The sequence below is a fragment of the Salvia splendens genome, chromosome 6 (assembly GCF_004379255.2).
Source record: "Salvia splendens isolate huo1 chromosome 6, SspV2, whole genome shotgun sequence".
NCBI lineage: Eukaryota > Viridiplantae > Streptophyta > Magnoliopsida > Lamiales > Lamiaceae > Salvia > Salvia splendens.
In genome coordinates, this window is record NC_056037.1 from 26,444,325 (window position 1) to 26,465,037 (window position 20,713).

Here is a 20,713-nt window from a genome sequence, read left to right on the forward strand (position 1 = left end):
AATCCCACAACGTGCGGGAGATGAATTTTTGAAATCCCTTGTGTAGGGGGGGTCAAAAATTTGAGGTAGAGTAGTGCTCTGTCTCTCATCTATTAACCTATTTATAAGGTATATGTTGAGTCATTCAGGAATCTATGGAGGTTTGGATTTGGACAACACCTATTTGACTTAAAATAATTTAATTAAGCAACAATTTATTCCAAGCCAAAATAGAATATTATTACCTGCCACTATAATGCAATAACATTGGATGCCTATCCCAATCCGAAATTATAAGTAATATGGCCTTCCTCTTTGATTTAATTATTTCTCGCGCTTAATATATAAATGTCTATTAATTAATTGAAGTATGCTATCGATTTGATTAATTAATGTACCTTATTTACTCAAAGAGTATGCTTAGCTTAAAAATTTTATTTATTATTTGTGGAATAAATTCCAACTAGCTAGATTCTGAATAAGAAAACTTTATTCCAAACTCCTCTCGAGTACATTATTAACCAGACTCACTGGGCATGATTCAACAAAATATTAATCCTAGCGCCGCTAGATAATGATCACCACTACCCAAAATATCATGATTCTTGGATTGCAAAAAATCCACACCTTTTAATAAATCAAAGTAATGCATAATCAATATCATATGCTCAAAGCTAAATATATTGATTAAGAAATGTTGATAATCGAGATATTTGTCTTTTAGTAGATAGCAATAAAAACATGTCAATCTTAGACCCGTTCGGTGCTATACCACATTAGTGTCATCTTTTTTTGTTAATGCATGGAAATATACGGACTGACACTTCAACCTTTTGCAATATGTATTCAAAGCATATCTAGGTTTTGAAATACTCCCTCTGTCCCAACTAAGTTGAATCGTATTTCTTTTTGGGATATACCAACTAAATTGAGTCATTTTTTTGATAAAAATAAAACATTCAATTACTCTTACTTTATTCCATCATCTACTTTACTATCTGGTAGGACTCGTTAAAAGCATGGTTTTATAGGGGTTTATTACACTAACAAGGATGATAATGTGTGAAAAAGTGTGTATTTACGTGTGCAAGGGCTGAAAAAGTGTTGAAGCAGCAAAGTGCATGGACGACTTGATCAACTTGAAAATGAAGCAAGAAATTACCTAAACCGAGAGCAAGCTGATCAGTTCCGGACAAGTAAGGGAGCTTGCCCGACCAGCGAGTTGGTCAAGTAAAGTTCACCACATGAGATGATGAGTCATAGGAGAGAGAAAAGAATATGCCATCTCAGGGGCATTAATGTCAAGACATGATGAGCTTAACCTAGGGATTTGAGTCAAAGCCATCCTATAAATAGTGGGGAGAAGACACAAAGAGGGAGTTCGGTTCCTTTGAAGAGTCTAGTATCATCACAGTCACTTCACAGTCCACATTTACACTTTAAGCATGGAGCACGGGAGCTAGGAGTCATCGGAGTCACTTTCTACTTCAACTTTCCTCTCTTCTTCCTCGTCAAGGAAGAAGAGTCTCTGATCTGCCAAGAAGCCTTCATAGTTTATTTTTCTTTAAACCTCGAGGGGTCAAAACAGTTGTTATTCAGTTTTAGTTGATGTCTTTCTGAAGTTTCTGTTGTTATTTCGTTTTTCTCTTAGTCGCTACTCTCAGTTACGTCTGTTTGTGATCGTTCTTTTGAATCTGGAGTCAGTTGTTCATGTTTAGATCTAATGTTTTGGATGGAGTATGCAATGCATGTCTATTTGAGTTCGGTGATTTCTGAGTTAGATCTTGTTTAGATTACCTGTCAATTGCTCAGTTTTCGATTTATCGTATTTGGATCTAAGTCTATACTCGTCAACTTGCATGAAAATAGGATGGATCTTTAGATCTGTTTTTCTCTTCGGCTAAATCACATGTATCCGTGTTTTAATTTTTTTGCTTCTCGCTTTGATGTCATATGCTCTGTTTTCATCTGCCGTGCGTATTTTATTTGTTGCTTAGCGAAGAAGAAGGTCATAGTTCGGTAGGATTGCAGTCACTGTCACCTTTTTATTTTTGCAGCTTTGGTAGTGCGAGAGTTTCCATTTTGTGGTCCCATTTGCTTTGTGTTGATGTGTTGTTTCTACCTGAGTTGATCAGTTTGAAGTTATGTTGTCTTCTTATTGCTAGTCCAGTTGATCAAGTTAGTTTACTACTTGAGTAATTTTAGTCTTAGTTAACCCACCTGTAGTGAAGCGTGGTAGCAGCCAACCCCCACATGTTTCATACACAACTCAACCCGCTTCTGTCCCTGTGAGATTCAACCCTTACTTCCCTTTACTAGTTAATAGTATTGTGGGTTAAGGTATTGAACGCCCCTAGTCTCTTAGTTTGCATAACCAACGACCCGATAGTTGCCGACTTGATCAGCTCAATACCTAACTTGATCGGTTGCGTTGACTCTGCATGCTTTAATTTGTTCTGGAAACTAGAGTGTTTTTGCAATCACTAAAGGGCATAAGGTGCACCATTCACTATCTCCCTATCTTTCCTACTTTATTCCTCTCTCTTACTTTTCAATACAATTATTTAATTTTCGTACCTAAGAGCATCTGCAATGCACGGATGTCCCACTCGGGCATCCACTAGGACTTCCCAAAAAACCTCCTGCCACGTCACTAGGACTTCCCATTCCACTGCCACGTCACTAGGACTTCCCCTTCACAATCCACCCTTCCCATCGCCCTTCCCACTAGGACTTCCCGCAATAAAAAAAATCACAAATTCACAAATAAAGCAATTTACGTTTACAGAAATAAAATTTCAACACGAATACGAATGGGAAAAATTATCAACTTCATTAAAAAAAACATACATGATTTGAAAAAAAAAGTTACATAGTAACAAAACAAAAAAAAGTAATAACATCAACGTCAACCCCTCCGCGTCCAAACCTCTTCGATAATATCGTGCTGAAGTCGAACATGGGCATCTGTTTGCCGCATGTCGGCAAATGCACGCATACGCTCGACCTCTCCATGAGGTACCCCCATATTCACATTCGCGGTGGCCACGCCGTGACTTGGACCTGCACCCGTATCATCTTCATTGGTCCACTGAGTCAGTTCCGCAGCTTCATTTTCGATAATCATGTTGTGCATTATGATACATGCGTACATGACACCGCCGATGTTGGGAATATACCACTGCCGTGCAGGACCCTTTACTACCGCCCATCGACTCTGGAGCACACCAAATGCCCGCTCCACATCCTTGCGCGCTGCTTCCTGACGGCTCGCAAAGTATGACTTCTTTTGTCCGAGCGGATGCTTGATTGTCTTCACAAAGACGGGCCAGTTTGGGTATATCCCATCCGCCAAGTAGTATCCCATATTGTGTTGGTTGTCGTTGGCGACGAAACTGATGGCGGGACCAACGCCATTGCACTGAGCGTTGAACAGGGGCGACGACTAGAGAACGTTGATGTCGTTGTTTGACCCGGCGACTCCAAAATAAGCATGTCATATCCATAGCCGGTAGTCAGCTACAGCTTCAAGGATCATCGTGGGATGCTTGGCTTTGAAGCCGGTAGTGTACATCCCCTTCCAGGCGGCGGGGCAGTTCTTCCACTCCCAATGCATACAATCTATGCTGCCCAACATCCCAGGGAACCCGTGCACCGACCCATGTATATCTATCAGCCTCTGGCAGTCTTCGGGGCTCAGACTCCGAAGATATCGCTCCCCGAATATCGCTCTCACGCCCGCGCAAAAATTCTGCAGACACTCGACGGCTGTCGACTTGCCAATGTGGAGGTACTCGTCGAACATGTCGGTCGCGCCTCCGTACGCCAGTTGTCTAATTTCGACAGTGCACTTCTGTAAGGTCGTGAGTCCGGGTTTGCCAACTGCATCCTCCCTGATCCTAAAATACAGGTATCTTCTCTCTAAAGCACCCACGATATGCATAAACAGCGGACGATGCATCCTAAAACGTCGCCGGAATAAGGCATCCCCAAAACGCGGCTGCGGAGCGAAGTGGTCCTGATACAACCGAGTATGTGCAGCAATGTGGTCATGGGGTATTGTAGTTCGACGACGGATCGGCCAATGTACCGCCGCCTGCTGCCGCCACTGCTCCGTCTGGTGTAGCTGCCTATCTATCGCACCTTCCACAGCGACCTCCAATTCATCCTCGCTATCATTGTCACTAGCCATTCTAGATATACTTGAAAATAGAGATGTAGAGAGAGAAACTTGTTAACACAAGTGGTGCGAATGAAATGAAGTTCAACGAGCCGTATATATAGAGTTTTAAAAAACAATTTAAATACCGGACGTCCGACCCACGCCACAATGGCGGACGTCCGCCCGCCCGTCGCCCGCACGTCCGAGGACATTCGACGTCCTTACGGGACGTCCGTATCCGAGTTGAAACGCCACAATGGCGGACGTCCCGGTCGCCCGTCGCGGATGTCCGACCGGACGTCTGCCATTGGAGATGGTCTAAAAGTTTTGACTCAACAGAGTTGGGACGGAGGGAGTAAGTTTTTTCTTTTCTTAAGAGCTGACTATGTTACTTTAAAGTGAGTGTTGCCCACAACCAGTCTACTTAAACAAAGACTTTGACTTGTTTTGTTTCTTATACATTTAAATATGTAAAACAACCATTAAATGTAAAAAAATAATCCGTTTTATTCCTTCGAAAATAAATGAAGAGTTTTTACAATATACAAGCACTCGAAAAATGTTTTACAGTATAGTATAGAACTCTAACACTCGGCGGGCCACTAGGCTTGTTCTCGAATCTGGCATGTTCCGAAGCGGGTCGCTGAGATTGGCTTAGCGAACCGCTGATTACTCTCAGTTTCTTTCGGCATGCGCTAGGCAGGTCACTAACATTTTTTCGACGGGCCACTGGGCTTGTTCCTAAATCTGGCATGTTTGGAAGCAGGTCGCTGAGATTGGCTCAGTGGATCGCTAACCTCGGTTAGTCCCTCCAAATCAATACTTTGTCATTCTCTACCTTTTTAAAATCTCTTAACTATCAAAACTCAATAAACACATCAAAATACCAATGTAAACAATTTATGCAATATAAAACCATATTTCACAGTTACACATTAAAAACGAGTCAAACCTAGGCCTTTGAAGCATTAAATTTGTTTTTATCAAAATCAATTAGATTAAACAATATAGAATCCTTAGAGCATTAGCAATGGGGCGCCCTAAGAACATCCGCAATGGGCGGATGATGGCACGCCCGATGGTGCGCATCGTCTGCGCCATCCATCGTCCGCACCCATTGCGGGTGCGCGCCATAGGGCGCGGACGATAGTCGCGCCCTATACTTCGGTCGCGGAGGATAGCGCGGACGATGGCCATCGTCCGCGCCATCGTCCGCCCCATTGCGGCTGTCGCGGACGATGGTCGCGGACGATGGCCATCGTCCGTGCCATCGTCCGCCCCATTGTGGAGGCCGCGGACGATCGACCGCGGACGATGGCACACGGTTTCATTTTTTTATAAATACCGTTCATTTGTAACATTTCATTTCACGCGATTTCATTTTTGAAACTTACATTTACATAATTACTACGAAATGGATTCAAGCCCCAATAGTCCTACGTTTAGCGCAGGGGCGCATTGGCCGGGTACAGAACCCGGCGATTTCGTTTTTTATTAAAACTTCGCCGTTTGTTATTTAGACCGTTTTTTATTTACTCGTTACTTGTTATTTGAAAACAGTTAAATTAATTAAACAAAACAATAAAATGATGATGTGGCGCGCCATAGGGCGCACCTTAGGGCGCGCCTTAGGGCGCCCCACTGCAGGTGGGGAGGTAGGAGGATAAAACTGCTGACGTGGCGCGCCATAGGGTGCGCCTTAGAGCGCCCCATTGCTAATGCTAAACGTAGGACTATTGGGGCTTGAATCCATTTCGTAGTAATTATGTAAATGTAAGTTTCGAAAATGAAATCGCGTGAAATGAAATGTTACAAATGAACGGTATTTATAAAAAATTGAAACCGCGTGCCATCGTCCGCGGTCGATCGTCCGCGACCTCCACAATGGGGCGGACGATGGCCATCGTCCGCGACAGCCGCAATGGGGCGGACGATGGCGCGGACGATGGTCATCGTCCGCGCTATCCTCCGCGACCGAAGTATAGGGCGCGACTATCGTCCGCGCCCTATGGCGCGCACCTGCAATGGGTGCGGACGATGGATGGCGCGGACGATGCGTGTCATCGGGCGTGTTATCGTCCGCCCATTGCGGATGCTCTTATATCAGGTCCAAAAATCGTTCATTCCGTCTGCATAAGTTTCACCAATATTTTATCTTTTTTTAATAATAATTTGTGTTAGAATAATAATAACTCAAACCAATTGGAGATAGTCTAAATAGTGATTAAATGGTTTTGCAGTGCTCAAGTCTAGCACACTAGTCCTTGTGAATACGATAATATCGCTTGTCAGCTATTATAGCTTGTGGTAAATAATAAACTTGAGTCACTAGACAACCAATAATTTGGAGACTATACCATGACGCGCTAGTGTCCGGGCATTGGCCTATTTTTAAAAACAATATAAAATATATTTTATTTATAAAAAAATAATTTTCAATTATAAAATCAAATTTTATTTATAAAAATCAGTTTTCACGAATACATATTAATACTAAACTTTCACACTAACCCATACTTAAAGTCGACTATATGAAATTATACTCTGTGAGATGTTTTCTATAATCACACATTACAAAAGTCGACCATGTGAAATTCTATAATCACACATTAGAAAAGTTTTTATAAGATGTTTTCCCACGACGTTGACGTGTTTATTGAAATGCATTCAGAAAGCTTTTTATAGCTAGTTTTCCCACTGTGTAATGTGGCTTTGCACTTGAGTGAAAAAGAATCTTTATAATCGTACCAATTTTTCAATGTGTAAAAATGCTGCCATAAATATCATTTGATTTGAAATATAGTCCAAGTACATGTTTCTGTTATTGCACAATTGGACTACCCCTTTTTGTTGTTTGTCCAATGCCAAACCACTTCACCATTTTCCTAAAACTACATAAAAAATGCAACTGCAATATAATCTAGCTTGGTATGATAAACAAGTGCTGCATATATTGTTCTGCAGAACTTACACTTGCAACGGGAGGAAAAGAAGAAGAAGCAAGACACGTCGATTCTCAACAAAGAATAATCCCATCTTGGGGAAAGGAGAAGCATAATTTCAAGCATAATAGAGAAGGATAGTTTTCAAAATCTCATCTTAACGGCAGAGCATTTGCTGAAAGCCACCACCAATGGCCCGTGATTTCCTCCACGTCGTTTTCGTGGATTCCTTAATTTGAGAACCGTAACCTGTGATGATTATTCACTATCCAGACAAGAAGATAAGTTCGGAAACAAAATTGAATCCCCCAAAAAAACACAGAACAAAGAGATTCCACACACTTAGATTTTTCAAATAAAATCAATCTGCATATAAATAACTATCCCATGTTGATTCCCTGTGCATCTTTGTGGAAAAGATGTGTTCTTTGTGGAAAAGCAACATCTTTTCCACTTTGCATAGTTCAAACATCATAGAAAACAAGATTCCAGCTTATTCAAGGTACCAAAATCCTGTGACAATTTATTTTCTATATGCAGAGAGCGAGGGGCGACAAGATGCTCACCAAGCTCAATGTTCTAATTTGCAGCTCTAAAAAGGAGGTCCATTAGTGAAGACCTAGAAAAGCACAGTTAAAATACAAGACTATGAACTCTATCTCAACTTCAAAATCAAGCAGATATTTTCTCATTAAAGTATGCAAATTCTTTGGAGGGCCTATGTGTGACGTACAACCTGACAAATAATTTAAAAATCAAGAAGGTGACAAAACGGCAGGGGAGCAGAGAAGGCAAAGATTCTATGAACATAAATAAGGCAAAGTTTTGTAACTTCAAGATGTAAAAATATTCATCTTCCATGCAAAGTAGGATTGCCGGAATATACAGCTGCTGGGCCGCAGATTCTATGAACTATTTAGGGGCTAGGTGCCATATGCTCTCAACAGGTGAAATTAGGAGAGTGTGAACTTACTAATGCGTAGATTACTTTAACTTTGGAGAAAGGCACCGCAGGCCAATTCATAAGGAGAAACCAATGTATACCTATACTGAATAGGCTTGCACCAGTAAGTGGAAGCCTTATCCATAATCAAGTGACTGCAAAAACAATATTATTACATATACAAAGCATAAGAAAATTGCATGTTATGGTAATACATATGAAACATCAAAATAAAACAAAGAACGCAAACCTCCAATTTTTTTCTCATAACAAAAGTGAAGAATACTCCTTTCATGACTCAAAACTAGATAGGACACTTGATTAAAGTGGCCTTTTCACCATGTGTAACCTGCAAAACACTGATCGATTCGGTGTCTTCAATCCCCCACCCCAGCCCTTTCGCGCCAGTTAATAATGGAGCCTTGACCTTTTCCAGAATCAGCAAAGAGAATGTTTGTATAAATATGATACCTAGTATGTATCATACACATCATGCTATAGCTTAATGAATTAGCACCATAGAATAAGAGGCAGATGTTGGAAACTTGATTTGCAATTTAGATTTTTTTTTTCTTTTCCATGTATCCGCTGAAGCGGTCATATCGTCTTCAAGCCATTCTCATATGGTAAAAATTACAAAAAGAAAAATTAGCCTCGAGAGTAGCTCCATTTAAACATATAAATACGTACTAGTGCTACTTGAGGCTCATCAGAGACACTGTATGAGCAACTCACTGTTCTGTCTTTATGAAATGAGCAGTTAGGTGTTTCGAAACTGTAAATCCACAGAAGGTATCAAGATTAAAAAGTTCTTTCAGCTTCTCATCGCATAGTATTTGTCTTTTGTCCGATGGATCCTTCAAGAAAAAAAACAAAGAACGGTGCGAGCAAAGTTAAGCTTTTGTATGATACTTTTAACAAACAATAAAGTAAATACTAGAAATACAAAAAGATATAGCCCAATATTATCACTTTCAGGCACAGTAAAAATTAATTTATTTTCTATATAACTACAAAAGACGAGTCGGAATGGTGATTTACAATAAGCTACTCCCTCCGCTCCCCATTAGAAGTCCCATTTTTTACCGGCGCGGGTTTTAAGAAATTGTATGACTTTATAAATGGAAGTGGTAGAATAAGCTAGTGGAAAGTGGGTCCTACTTTAATGTATTGATTTTATAATAAAATGTGAGTGGAGTGAGTAAGTGGAATGTGGGGTCCACTTGCCAAAAGTAGTAAAAAAGTGAAATGGTACTTCTAATGGGGACCAGACAAAAATGGCAAAATGGGACTTCTAATGGGGACCGGAGGGAATATTATGTTAGGTCGTAGTCATATTGTACCTGCAGGTTGTTGAGCTTGATGTAATCCCAGATCCTCTTAATAACATCAGAACGAGGAAGTGCACTTTCTCCAGTGCCAAGGAACTTCACTAATGCATCAGATAGTTTAATAGGAGCAAGAAAGGACGAATTTCCACTTCTCTGCCGCTTCCCTTTTCTCTTTGGCTCATCTTCATCTGATACAAGCAGAACGCCAAGGGGCTATTCATAGAGTTGCAGAAATTACAGATAGAAGTATAGGTTGATTAGCCACTGCATTGGCTATTATGACCAAGAAGCATGCTTGGAACAAATATCCTACTGTTTCTTCATTCATCTGTGGTTCTATTATTCTACTGCTTTTTCATATAATTTCATCCTAGCCATGTTGTCAAGAATTTCATATGATTACTCATTCTAAAAGCCTTTTCAATTATTTTCCATTAAGAGTATGTGGATTAAATAAGAACTCAATGTACAAAACACACCTTCATCTTTTGCTTTCTTCTTCTGCTTCACCTTGGGTGCAGAATCAACTGAAGCTGCTACTGAGGCTGCCAGAATTTTTTAAGCAAGTATGAGAAAGCTAACAGTAGGTAGCACATATGAAAGAGCTATTTTTTGAAGCTTTGCAATTCAGAGCAATCAGCACACATCTGTCTTTAAAATGAATTATCGGCGGGAAGAAAGATTTCTATATTAAAGGAACTAAAATAGAACATTTGTTGCTGCCATATATAAAAGCAAACACAAACATCAAATGACTAAAGCATTGTTCTCAAAACACGATATTCTAAATAAAGTCAGAACCAGAATACAAAAGTCTGATTGCAACCAGTGATAATCTCATATATTTTCATTGCATTCGGTCTTTAGTTATAAATTACCTACTTCTAATAAGTTCTTAATAACAGATACGGACTCACTAGCCCTATTGCAGGTCCTTTCACATCAGACGAATACATACAAATTCTATTAACTACTCCATCCGTCCCGGCTCCCGGGTTAAGATGACACATTTCTTAGTCGGCAAGGGATTTTAGGAGTTGTTGGTTAAAGTGGTTAACTGGAGAGAGAAATGGTAGGTGTAAGTATTAAATAGGGAGAGAAAGAGAGTTGAATATTTAATTGGAGAGAGAAAAAAGTGGTTGTTAGTATTAATTGGAGAGAGAAACTTGCCAAAAATAGAAATGTGTTGTCTTGGTTAGGACGAACATAAAAGGAAAGTGTATCATCTTAGTTGGGACGGAGGGAGTAGTTTCATAATGAATTATGAATGTCAGAGCAAGATTACAGAGAGGAATTTCATATCCTGCAGGAAGATTAATGCCATCTCTTAATTAAAAGCCAAACTGTCAAACTACTCATAAACCATGAACTCTTTAATCTCTAAGACTACCATCTATTTCAATCCCTTCTAATCTAATTTTACACACAGATTGTAGCAACACCAATCCAAAAATACAAGCCATGAACAAGCTTTGCTTGCAAAATCTTATGTTGATTAATAAGAATTATAAATTATAAGTATATACCTGAATCAAAATTTTAACTTAATAAGAATTATTATCAATGTTGATTCTTATCTTTAAAGGTCTCCTTCCATGCTTGTATAAGTGCATAGCAGCACCCTATCAGGATTCAGGAAAATACTTGGAACATCATCTAGGCCGTTATTATTAATTAAAATACGATAATTTCTTTATAGAAAATTCTACGACCAAGTAAAACAAACTCTAGTAAACAGTATTGGACATGAGGAAAGTGATCCAAACACAATTAATGTTCAAGACATGTACATGTTCAGCGTACTAAGATGCCAGATATCTTACCACCATCAGAATCCAAGGGCCAAATATGCTTTGTCAGTGCCTTGTTCATCTGAAACATATCTATGGTATCAACACCAAAAAGATTGTGCAATGTATCATCGCAGATTATACTCTTCCTATTGGACGGATCTTGCAAATTATTCTCTTTAATGTGCGCCCAAAGTTGCTTGACAACCTGGATATCAGTATCCGGGTGTATTATACCAGACAGTTAAGAAATACACACCAAATTAAATCCTACATACCTCAGTTCGAGCCAATTCTGGTACCCCGGTGAATTTCTGAAGCTCTGGGGAAAGACTGCATAGCTTCGTAAACCCTCCACCTCTCTTTTTGACCTCCTCGTTGTCCTTTGTCCTAGATCTAATAAAATAGTATTATGTAAGCTTATTATAATTTATAAGGCAAAGTAAAATGCAAAATGAGACAAAATGGCTACAACTGCACCAAATGTCATAAAAAATCTGCCATGGTGCCAGTGGTTTTAAATCACATTTGATTCTTTATGCAATATTTGAATTTTCATGCTTCAGTAAAGCTTATATGTATTGCCATATAAATTTAAATTTAATTATTGTAAACTTCAACTATTAGACATATTACGAAATGATTTATACCTTTAAGTTTTAATTGTGGTTATAAGATTTTAGATGTTATGATTCTACCATTTTCTAAAATTTTGCATTTTATATATATTATTTTTCATACAGTATATGGGAATAATACGACCGTCATATGCCACCATACCAACCGCCATAACCCTTGTGGCGGTTTGGTCGACCGCCATAAGCCACCATATGCTCATGAGAAGTATCATAAAAGATCTCCGTCTATTAGGGGAATTTGGTCTTCAAAGAAGGGTGGGCACAATAAAATCTTCACTCACAACTTTAAGATAATTAGACAACTTTAAGATAATTTGGTCTTCAAAGAAGGGTATGACATAACTAGACAACTTTAAGATAATAAGATCATATATGAAGTAAATATGCAATTCGAACGGAAAAGAAAATTTGCTAGGACAAAGATAGACTAATTTTTCAAATGCCCGACTCATCCTACTTTTTGGTTTACAATGTGCCTAGTTGAAATCCAAGTTATTGGTTTTCTATATGGCATATACACATATGCTGCTATCATATTCAAACTTTTAGTTAAGATCATTTCGGCATGCAATATTTATAAGGTATAACTATTCAAAATTACACCTTGGTAGATATTCTCACCATTTAAGCGTAAAGTTAGTTAATCAATTGATAAAAGACAATGTCATAACATCACCAGTTTTGCGAGTTCATCAACTCAGTGTGTTATTAGTGAAGAGCCAGGCTGCATCTCAATGGCCAGCTCGTCAGATTATGGGTATTTATTTTTGAGTCTTCAAGTTTATTGAGGTCATGAAAAACTGAGCACTGTTCAGCTTCGGAACAGCTTTCCTACTAGTTTGTTTCCGTTCTTGTCTTTTGTTTAATGTAAGCTTCCCACAGCCATGTACTTGTGTTCTTAGCCTTGACTCTACAAGAACTTCAATCGGATACATTTGTCTTTCCTTAGGTTCATAAGTTTCAGCACCGACTAAAAAGAAAATAGGCCATATTCATCAGGGACACATGGAGTATTCTATCTATAAATCATTTTTAATGTGCTTTATCATCGCATCAGAAAGCAATGGTAAGCAATGGTATAGATAAAAGGAGCAATGGCAAATTAATAGAGGTTGCCCTGCTTCTTGCTAATTGGGTTTACGCAGCAAACAATGAGAACATATCAAAGAAACATTTCTCTCATGACAGCTTTCGCTGCTGCGAAATGGGCTAGTATACTTGACTTGACAAAAAAACTATAAATCCAAACTAGATGTGTAGTGATTCAATAAAGATCACAGACAAATTAAACACAAATTCAGATTCAGTAAAATAACTTAACCTAAAAGGAGAAGGTGTGGTAAGTTATTGAAAAGGGAACACAGAAATTCACACACAGATTGCACAGCATGCATATTGAAATGCATGAACAATAATTATCCTCAGTGAGAGCACAAGAAACTAATTATAAAATCAACTAAAAAAGAAGTAGTTACAGAAATTAACTCGAGAGCCCCAAAAATGGATAAACAACAAAATCCGCAGCAAGTCATTAATTACCAACAAGACAAAAAAAACAAAAGAAAACCAGAGCTCAGAAGTTGAAAACCAACCGTTTCTTCGCGACTTTTTTACCGGTGCCAGAATTTGACGATTCTTCCACCTCCTCCTCTTCCTCCTCCTCCTCCGCTGCTTCCGGCGATCCTTCATCATCAATTCCGTCCTCATTTTCAATTGGTCCTTGCATGATTATATCGACCTGCTCCCTAATAAAAGCCTTCCTATCAGACAAATCGACGCCTAATTCCTCCTCGAGGCGGCGGCGGAGGGTGGCGTTGGTGGTGGTGGAGAGGTCCGACTTGCTGAGGGCATCGCGCAACCGCTCGATCAGCTCCGAATCCGATACCATCTCGTCGGAATTCGTGCGGTTGCCTTTTCGGTAATGCTTAGGTTTGAATGGAAGCACAAATAGGTTTCTTCAAATGCAGGGTTTGGATTTGGAAACGGGAGGGATAATTCGGTAATTTCGTCAGGATAAACGTTTTCGACACATCTTCCGAAATCTAAAACCCAATTTAATTGAGCAATCCAAATTTTCGCGACTCAGCCGCCGCCGTCGACGAACCTCCACTGCCAACGCTCACTTTCAACTTTCACTAAGTTTTAATCAAAATTGAAATATTTCCTAAAATGTCAAACCGCTTTTCCAGCTAGTATATTAGTACAGTTTGCATTTTAGTCTATGTATTTCCATATATGCTTAACTTTTGTATGTTTCCGGTAGTAATAATTTATACTCTCTCCGTCTCATACACTTTTGATTTGGTATAAATTTTAATTCATAATTAATAAAGTAATAGAGAAATAGAAAGAAAAAGTACTTAAATGGAGAATGATTCGAATGAGTCTCATCCCATTAAAGAAAAAAAGAGTTTTCAAATTTAGAAAGTACATATTTTTGTTATACGGATTAAAAAGGAAAGAGTGTATATTATTGGGCGACGGAAGGAGTATCTCATAGTCAGACAATTTGATAATAATTAATTCGTCTCAATCAAGATATTCACATTCTTAAGCGGCACGGAGAGTGAACTGTAAGTAAGTAGATAGAAAAAAGTAGTTAAATATTTTAATGAGGAAAAGTGAGAGAAAGATTTATCTTGAATGAGACAAATAAAAAAAAATTGATATCCTAAGTGGAATGGAGGAAGTAAGTACTGTATTACTTTAGATTTTATTGTTTAAATTTTAATTTTTTTATTATTAAAAATAGAAGACGGGATCTATGTCAATCAATGATATTAGAGTGTCCACAGTGGTAAGCCGCGGCGGAGGAGAGAGCGCCGCATACGCGGCATGGACGGGGCGATGCGGTGGTGGTTGGGGCGCCGCCGCGGCTGCGTATTGCACACCGCTGACCATTGCGACAGCGGCATCTGGGAAAAAAATTTTCTGAATTTAAATAAATGATGTTTTTTTCTAATGATTTTAGTCCGATAAATTTTATTCTAATCTAATTAAAATATACCAACAATTGATAAAATAACGTGATTGTGACTGCTATTGCGCTTGGCAAGTTTTTGTTGCTGTGGACAAGTTTTTGTAGTTGTGCTTACTGGACGGACAAATTTTTGTGACGGTGGCGTAGTTGTTCCGCCTCTATTGTGGACACTCTTACAACAATAATTATGGTCTTATATAAGGAAACAATAATTAAATTAATTTTTTGGTAATTATCATCCTCTAAAGTATGCCTATAATACTCCCTTCGTCCCACAATAATCGTGATTTTTATTATGGGCACAGGTTTTAAGAAATATAAAGAAAATTTTTTTGGAAAAATTAGTGGAATGACCCACTATTTTTATATTGGTTTTATAATAAAACTAGTATCGCACCCGTGCGATGCACGATTCTATTTACTTTCATCACAATGTATCCCTATTTTGAATTAATTAATTACTTAAAAAACAAATACAACTACATTAAAAATCACGAACGTATAAAACAATATAAATATACATCTCCAAAAAATAAAATTAAGCAACTTTAGAAATCCAATAAATAAATACATATTTATGATATACTCCTAATATTTAAGACAATAGTATTGTTTATAAAATTAATCAAAGCTTACAATAATCATATCAGCGCCTGCATGCAATTCCAAAATTAGTTTGAAATGCATCAGCCAACTTTATATTCGAAAATTCCTACCTTAAAATTTCGGGAAAGAAAATTCATCACTCAGATCTATTTTAAATAGTGAGTGAATGGTTTGTAGCTATCACATGCCACATATTATAATAGATATGTGTGAAGAGAATGTCTGAAGATGATTTATGTAATTAAATTGAACAATTAATGACGTCATTCTCAATATATTTGTTAATTAAATTCAAAATATTTTATACACGGTGCGGTGCATATTAAATTTCCCATTAATCTCATCAATTCCATAAATTAAGTCTCACAAATTGCCAATCAGGCCATCCACAATAGGCGCCCAGCGACTGCCCAGCCGAGCGCCGGTGCTGGGCGGTTCGCTGGGCGGTCTATTGCAGCCGCCCAGCGGACGATTGGAGAGAGAAACCGCGCAGCGCTGGGCGGTTTCGTGGCGCTGGGCGATCCGCTCGGCGCTATTGCAGCGCCCGGATCGCCCAGCGCGATTTTTTTTTTAAATTCGAATTTTTGAAATTCGAATTTTTTTTAAAAAAATCAAATATAAAAAAATATTATTTATTTATAAAAATTGTTTTCTATATATAAAAAACAATTTTTATAAATAAATTTATACTAGAAATTCGTAATAGCCCATATATATTTAATGGGCTTGCGAATTTATGAAACTCATTCTTGGTTGTCTCTCTTTTATATAGACATCCTTGAATGTTTTATGTTCCACTTTCGATGTGGGACAAACTCATTCTTGGTTGCCTCTATTTTATAGAGACATCCTTGAATGTTTTATGTTCCACTTTCGATGTGGGACAAACTCATTCAAGGATGTTTCTCTTTTATAGAGAGATATCCTTGAATGTTTTATGTTCCACTTTCGATGTGGGACAATCTCATTCAAGGATGTTTCTCTTTTATAGAGAGATATCCTTGAATGTTTTATGTTCCACTTTCGATGTGGGACAATCTCATTCAAGGATGTTTCTCTTTTATAGAGAGATATCCTTGAATGTTTTATGTTCCACTTTCGATGTGGGACAAACTCATTCAAGGATGTTTTTCTTTTATAGAGAGATATCCTTGAATGTTTTATGCTCCACTTTCGATGTGGGACAATCTAATTCAAGGATGTTTATCTTTTATAGAGAGATATCCTTGAATGTTTTATGTTCCACTTTCGATGTGGGACAAACTCATTCAAGGATGTTTCTCTTTTATAGAGAGATATCCTTGAATGTTTTATGTTCCACTTTCGATGTGGGACAATCTCATTCAAGGATGTTTCTCTTTTATAGAGAGATATCCTTGAATGTTTTATGTTCCACTTTCGATGTGAGACAATCTCATTCAAGGATTTTCTATAAAATTGTATTTTAAATTATGTCATTTTTATTTTTTTAAGATTTTAATTATGTCTTTTTTTTATTTTTTAACTTTAAGTTGTAATGTTATTTTAAATTTTCATTTGTAAATTTAATTAATGTAATTTTTTTAATTATGTAATTTTTTTTAATTATGTACTTTTAAAATTTTATTAATATTAGTGAATTTTCCCGTATATGTCTCGTAAATTAAATTTCGTATATTGCGTTATTGTTAATTATTGCATTTTGTATATATTTGTTAATAGTGATGTGGATAGTATGTGGCTAGGCTATGGCTGGGCTATTGCTAGGCTATTTGCTTGTTTTGATGATGTGGCAGAAGGATTTTTAGTGCTGATGATGTGGCAGTGACTAGGCTATGGCTGGGCTATTGCTGGGCTATTTCTATTGTGGATGGCCTCAGTAACATTTCACTTTCACCCATTTAATTAAAAAAATAAATAGAACCACCTCATTCGTGGCATCTCCTTTTAATAAGGCGATAGGTAAAACTGTTTGCTGCCTCACTTTCTTTCTTTCTTCACCACATATTATAGGCTTCTACCTCTACTCTCAAGTACCACCACCGCCGTCATTACTTTCTTTAGATATGTCTTCCTATTTAGAGCATCTCCAATGCACGGATGTTCCATTCGGACATCCATTAGGACTTCCCAAAAACACCTCCTGCCACGTCACTAGGACTTCCCATCCCACTGCCACGTCACTAGGACATCCCCTTCACAATCCGCCCTTCCCACTAGGACTTTCCGCAATAAAAAAATTACAAATTCACAAATAAAGCTATTTACGTTTACGGAAATAAAATTTCAACACGAATACGAACGGGAAAAATTATCAACTTCATTAAAAAAACATACATGATTTGAAAAAAAAAATTACATAGTAATAAAACAAAAAAAGTAATAACATCAACGTCAACCCCTCCGCGTCCAAACCTCTTCGATAATATCGTGCTGAAGTCGAACATGGGCATCTGTTTGCCGCATGTCGGCAAATGCACGCATCCGCTCGACCTCTCCATGAGGTACCCCCATATTCACATTCGCGGTGGCCACGCCGTGACTTGGACCTGCACCCGTATCATCTTCATTGGTCCACTGAGTCAGTTCCGCAGCTTCATTTTCGACAATCATGTTGTGCATTATGATACATGCGTACATGACATCGCCGATGTTGGGAATATACCACTGCCATGCAGGACCCTTTACTACCGCCCATCGACTCTGGAGCACATCAAATGCCCGCTCCACATCCTTGCGCGCTGCTTCCTGACGGCTCGCAAAGTATGACTTCTTTTGTCCGAGCGGATGCTTGATTGTCTTCACAAAGACGGGCCAGTTTGGGTATATCCCATCCGCCAAATAGTATCCCATATTGTGCTGGTTGCCGTTGGCGACGAAACTGATGGCGGGACCAACGCCATTGCACTTAGCGTTGAACAGGGGCGACGACTGGAGAACGTTGATGTCGTTGTTCGACCCGGCGACTCCAAAATAAGCATGCCATATCCACAGCCGGTAGTCAGCTACAGCTTCAAGGATCATCGTGGGATGCTTGGCTTTGAAGCCGGTAGTGTACATCCCCTTCCAGGCGGCGGGGCAGTTCTTCCACTCCCAATGCATACAATCTATGTTGCCCAACATCCCAGGGAACCCGTGCACCGACCCATGTATATCTATCAGCCTCTGGCAGTCTTCGGGGCTCGGACTCTGAAGATATCGCTCCCCGAATATCGCTCTCACGCCCGCGCAAAAATTCTGCAGACACTCGACGGCTATCGACTCGCTAATGTGGAGGTACTCGTCGAACATGTCGGCCGCGCCTCCGTACGCCAGTTGTCTGATTTCGACAGTGCACTTCTGTAAGGGCGTGAGTCCGGGTTTGCCAACTGCATCCTCCCTGATCCTAAAATACAGGTATCTTCTCTCTAAAGCACCCACGATATGCATAAACAGCGGACGATGCATCCTAAAACGTCGCCGGAATAAGGCATCCCCCAAACGCGGCTGCGGAGCGAAGTAGTCCTGATACAACCGAATATGTGCAGCAATGTGGTCACGGGGTATTGTAGTTCGACGACGGAGCGACCGATGTACCGCCGCCTGCTGCCGCCACTGCTCCCTCTGCTGTAGCAGCCTATCTATCGCACCTTCCACAGCGACCTCCAATTCATCCTCGCTATCACTGTCACTAGCCATTCTAGATATACTTGAAAATAGAGATGTAGAGAGAGAAACTTGTTAACACAAGTGGTGCGAATGAAATGAAGTTCAACGAGTCGTATATATAGAGTTTTAAAAAAAATTAAATACCGGACGTCCGACCCGGACGTCTGACCCACGCCACAATGGCGGACGTCCGCCCGCCCGTCGCCCCCACGTCCGAGGACATCCGACGTCCTTACGGGACGTCCGTATCCGAGTTGAAACGCCACAATGGCGGACGTCCCGGTCGCCCGTCGCGGATGTCCGACCAAATGTCCGCCATTGGAGATGCTCTTAGGGTCGTCTTTTTTTCTCGGTTTCTACATGGCCTACCCCTCACATTCTCAAGCCGACATAATTAAGCCTCAACCGATTTGCTGCCATGTTCACGACAAACACCATCAGCTTTCTTAGAGCATCCGCAGCGGCATGGCACCGCTGTCCACCGCTGTGCTCTTGCAGCTGGCGCGGCGCTGCTCGATGCATCGAGCACGTCCGTGCCAGCGAGCATCGTACGTGGCAGCCTTCCATTGGCCAACAGCATAGCCGTTGGCAATTTGATTATATCCGATTAAAAATAAAAAAATAATATTTTCCCACTTCCCAAAAAATTATATCCATTTTCTACCCATTTTTAATTTATTTTTCAATTTTTTTCCCCAAAAATACACATTTTCATCTATAAATACCCCCACTTCCACACCCAAAAATTCACACCACACTACACAATTCTCATCTAAATTCTCTCATTTCCATTCTCAATTCTCAATCTTTCTTTCACTCTTACAACAAAACAATGTCCGGCTCCGGCTCCCACGGTTGGAACCCCGATTGGTTCGGTTCACAACCATTTCCTAGTCCGGAAACAGAATATTCGGCCCCTCCTCAAACCCAAGGTTCGCAAGTTTCGTGTGGCTACTGGCCTTACCCGATCGACGACCAAGATGCCCCCGAAGGGCAATACGGGTGGACACCCGAGCCATCCGTGCCTAGAGCGGGAGGGAGCGGCCCCTCTCAAACTCCTCCTCTTCCTACTCGCGGTGTCCGCACCCCGTACACTCCGGGGGAGATGGAGCAATTATTCAAAGCGTTCTTGTCAATCTCCGAAGATCCGGAGGTTGGCACGAATCAATCCAGTGACCTTTATTGGTGGCGCATCTGTCGCCGGTACAATCAAAACCGGCCGACTGGAACAATTGAGCGCAACGAGAGTATGGTGCGCAATGCCATATACAGAGCCAACAAAGAATTCCAAAAGTTCCAGGGGTATTACCTCCAGGAAGAGCGATCGGCGGGGAGCGGCCGAAGCGAGGTCGACATCATCAGTGCCGCGTTGGCGACCTACCAATCCATCAACTACAAGCCGTTTAAGTACCTCAACATTTGGCAGGAGACCCAGTCGCATCCGAAGTATAGTGGAGGCGTATCGTGCTCCTCTAGCTCCTCCTCCAAACGGTCGAGGTCGGTATCCCTATCCGACGCCGGCTCCGAAGATGTGGCTAGCCAACTTGCCGGAGCTAACTTGGATAGCCCCGACGCCGGCCCGAGCAGTTCCCAACGCCGGCCGCAAGGTAGGAAGAAGGCGGCGGCCAACCGCCGTCGCGCCGCGACTCCATCCGCTCCTCAACCCGCTCCCTATGTGCCACCTCAACCCCCCACCAACTCGTTTTGGGCATTTT

At 40.1% G+C, this 20,713-nt stretch overlaps 1 protein-coding gene across 2 annotated transcripts; it reads right to left on the minus strand.

The window, feature by feature from the left end:
- Window positions 1-7,050: 7,050 nt before the first annotated feature.
- LOC121806231 (upstream activation factor subunit UAF30-like) lies at window positions 7,051-13,967 on the minus strand. 2 transcript variants are annotated; one of them, XM_042206205.1, is made up of 7 exons: window positions 13,378-13,967; window positions 11,426-11,543; window positions 11,181-11,355; window positions 9,837-9,902; window positions 9,370-9,545; window positions 8,717-8,883; window positions 7,051-8,453 (listed from the first exon to the last, which is right to left on the minus strand). In XM_042206205.1, the coding sequence occupies exons 1-6, from the start codon at window positions 13,671-13,673 to the stop codon at window positions 8,758-8,760; spliced, it is 957 nt and encodes a 318-aa protein (XP_042062139.1). In that variant the 5' UTR covers window positions 13,674-13,967; the 3' UTR covers window positions 7,051-8,453; window positions 8,717-8,757. The 2 variants fall into 2 exon arrangements, with proteins under 2 accessions (XP_042062139.1, XP_042062138.1); XM_042206204.1 differs by having other exon boundaries at window positions 7,051-8,883.
- Window positions 13,968-20,713: the final 6,746 nt, after the last annotated feature.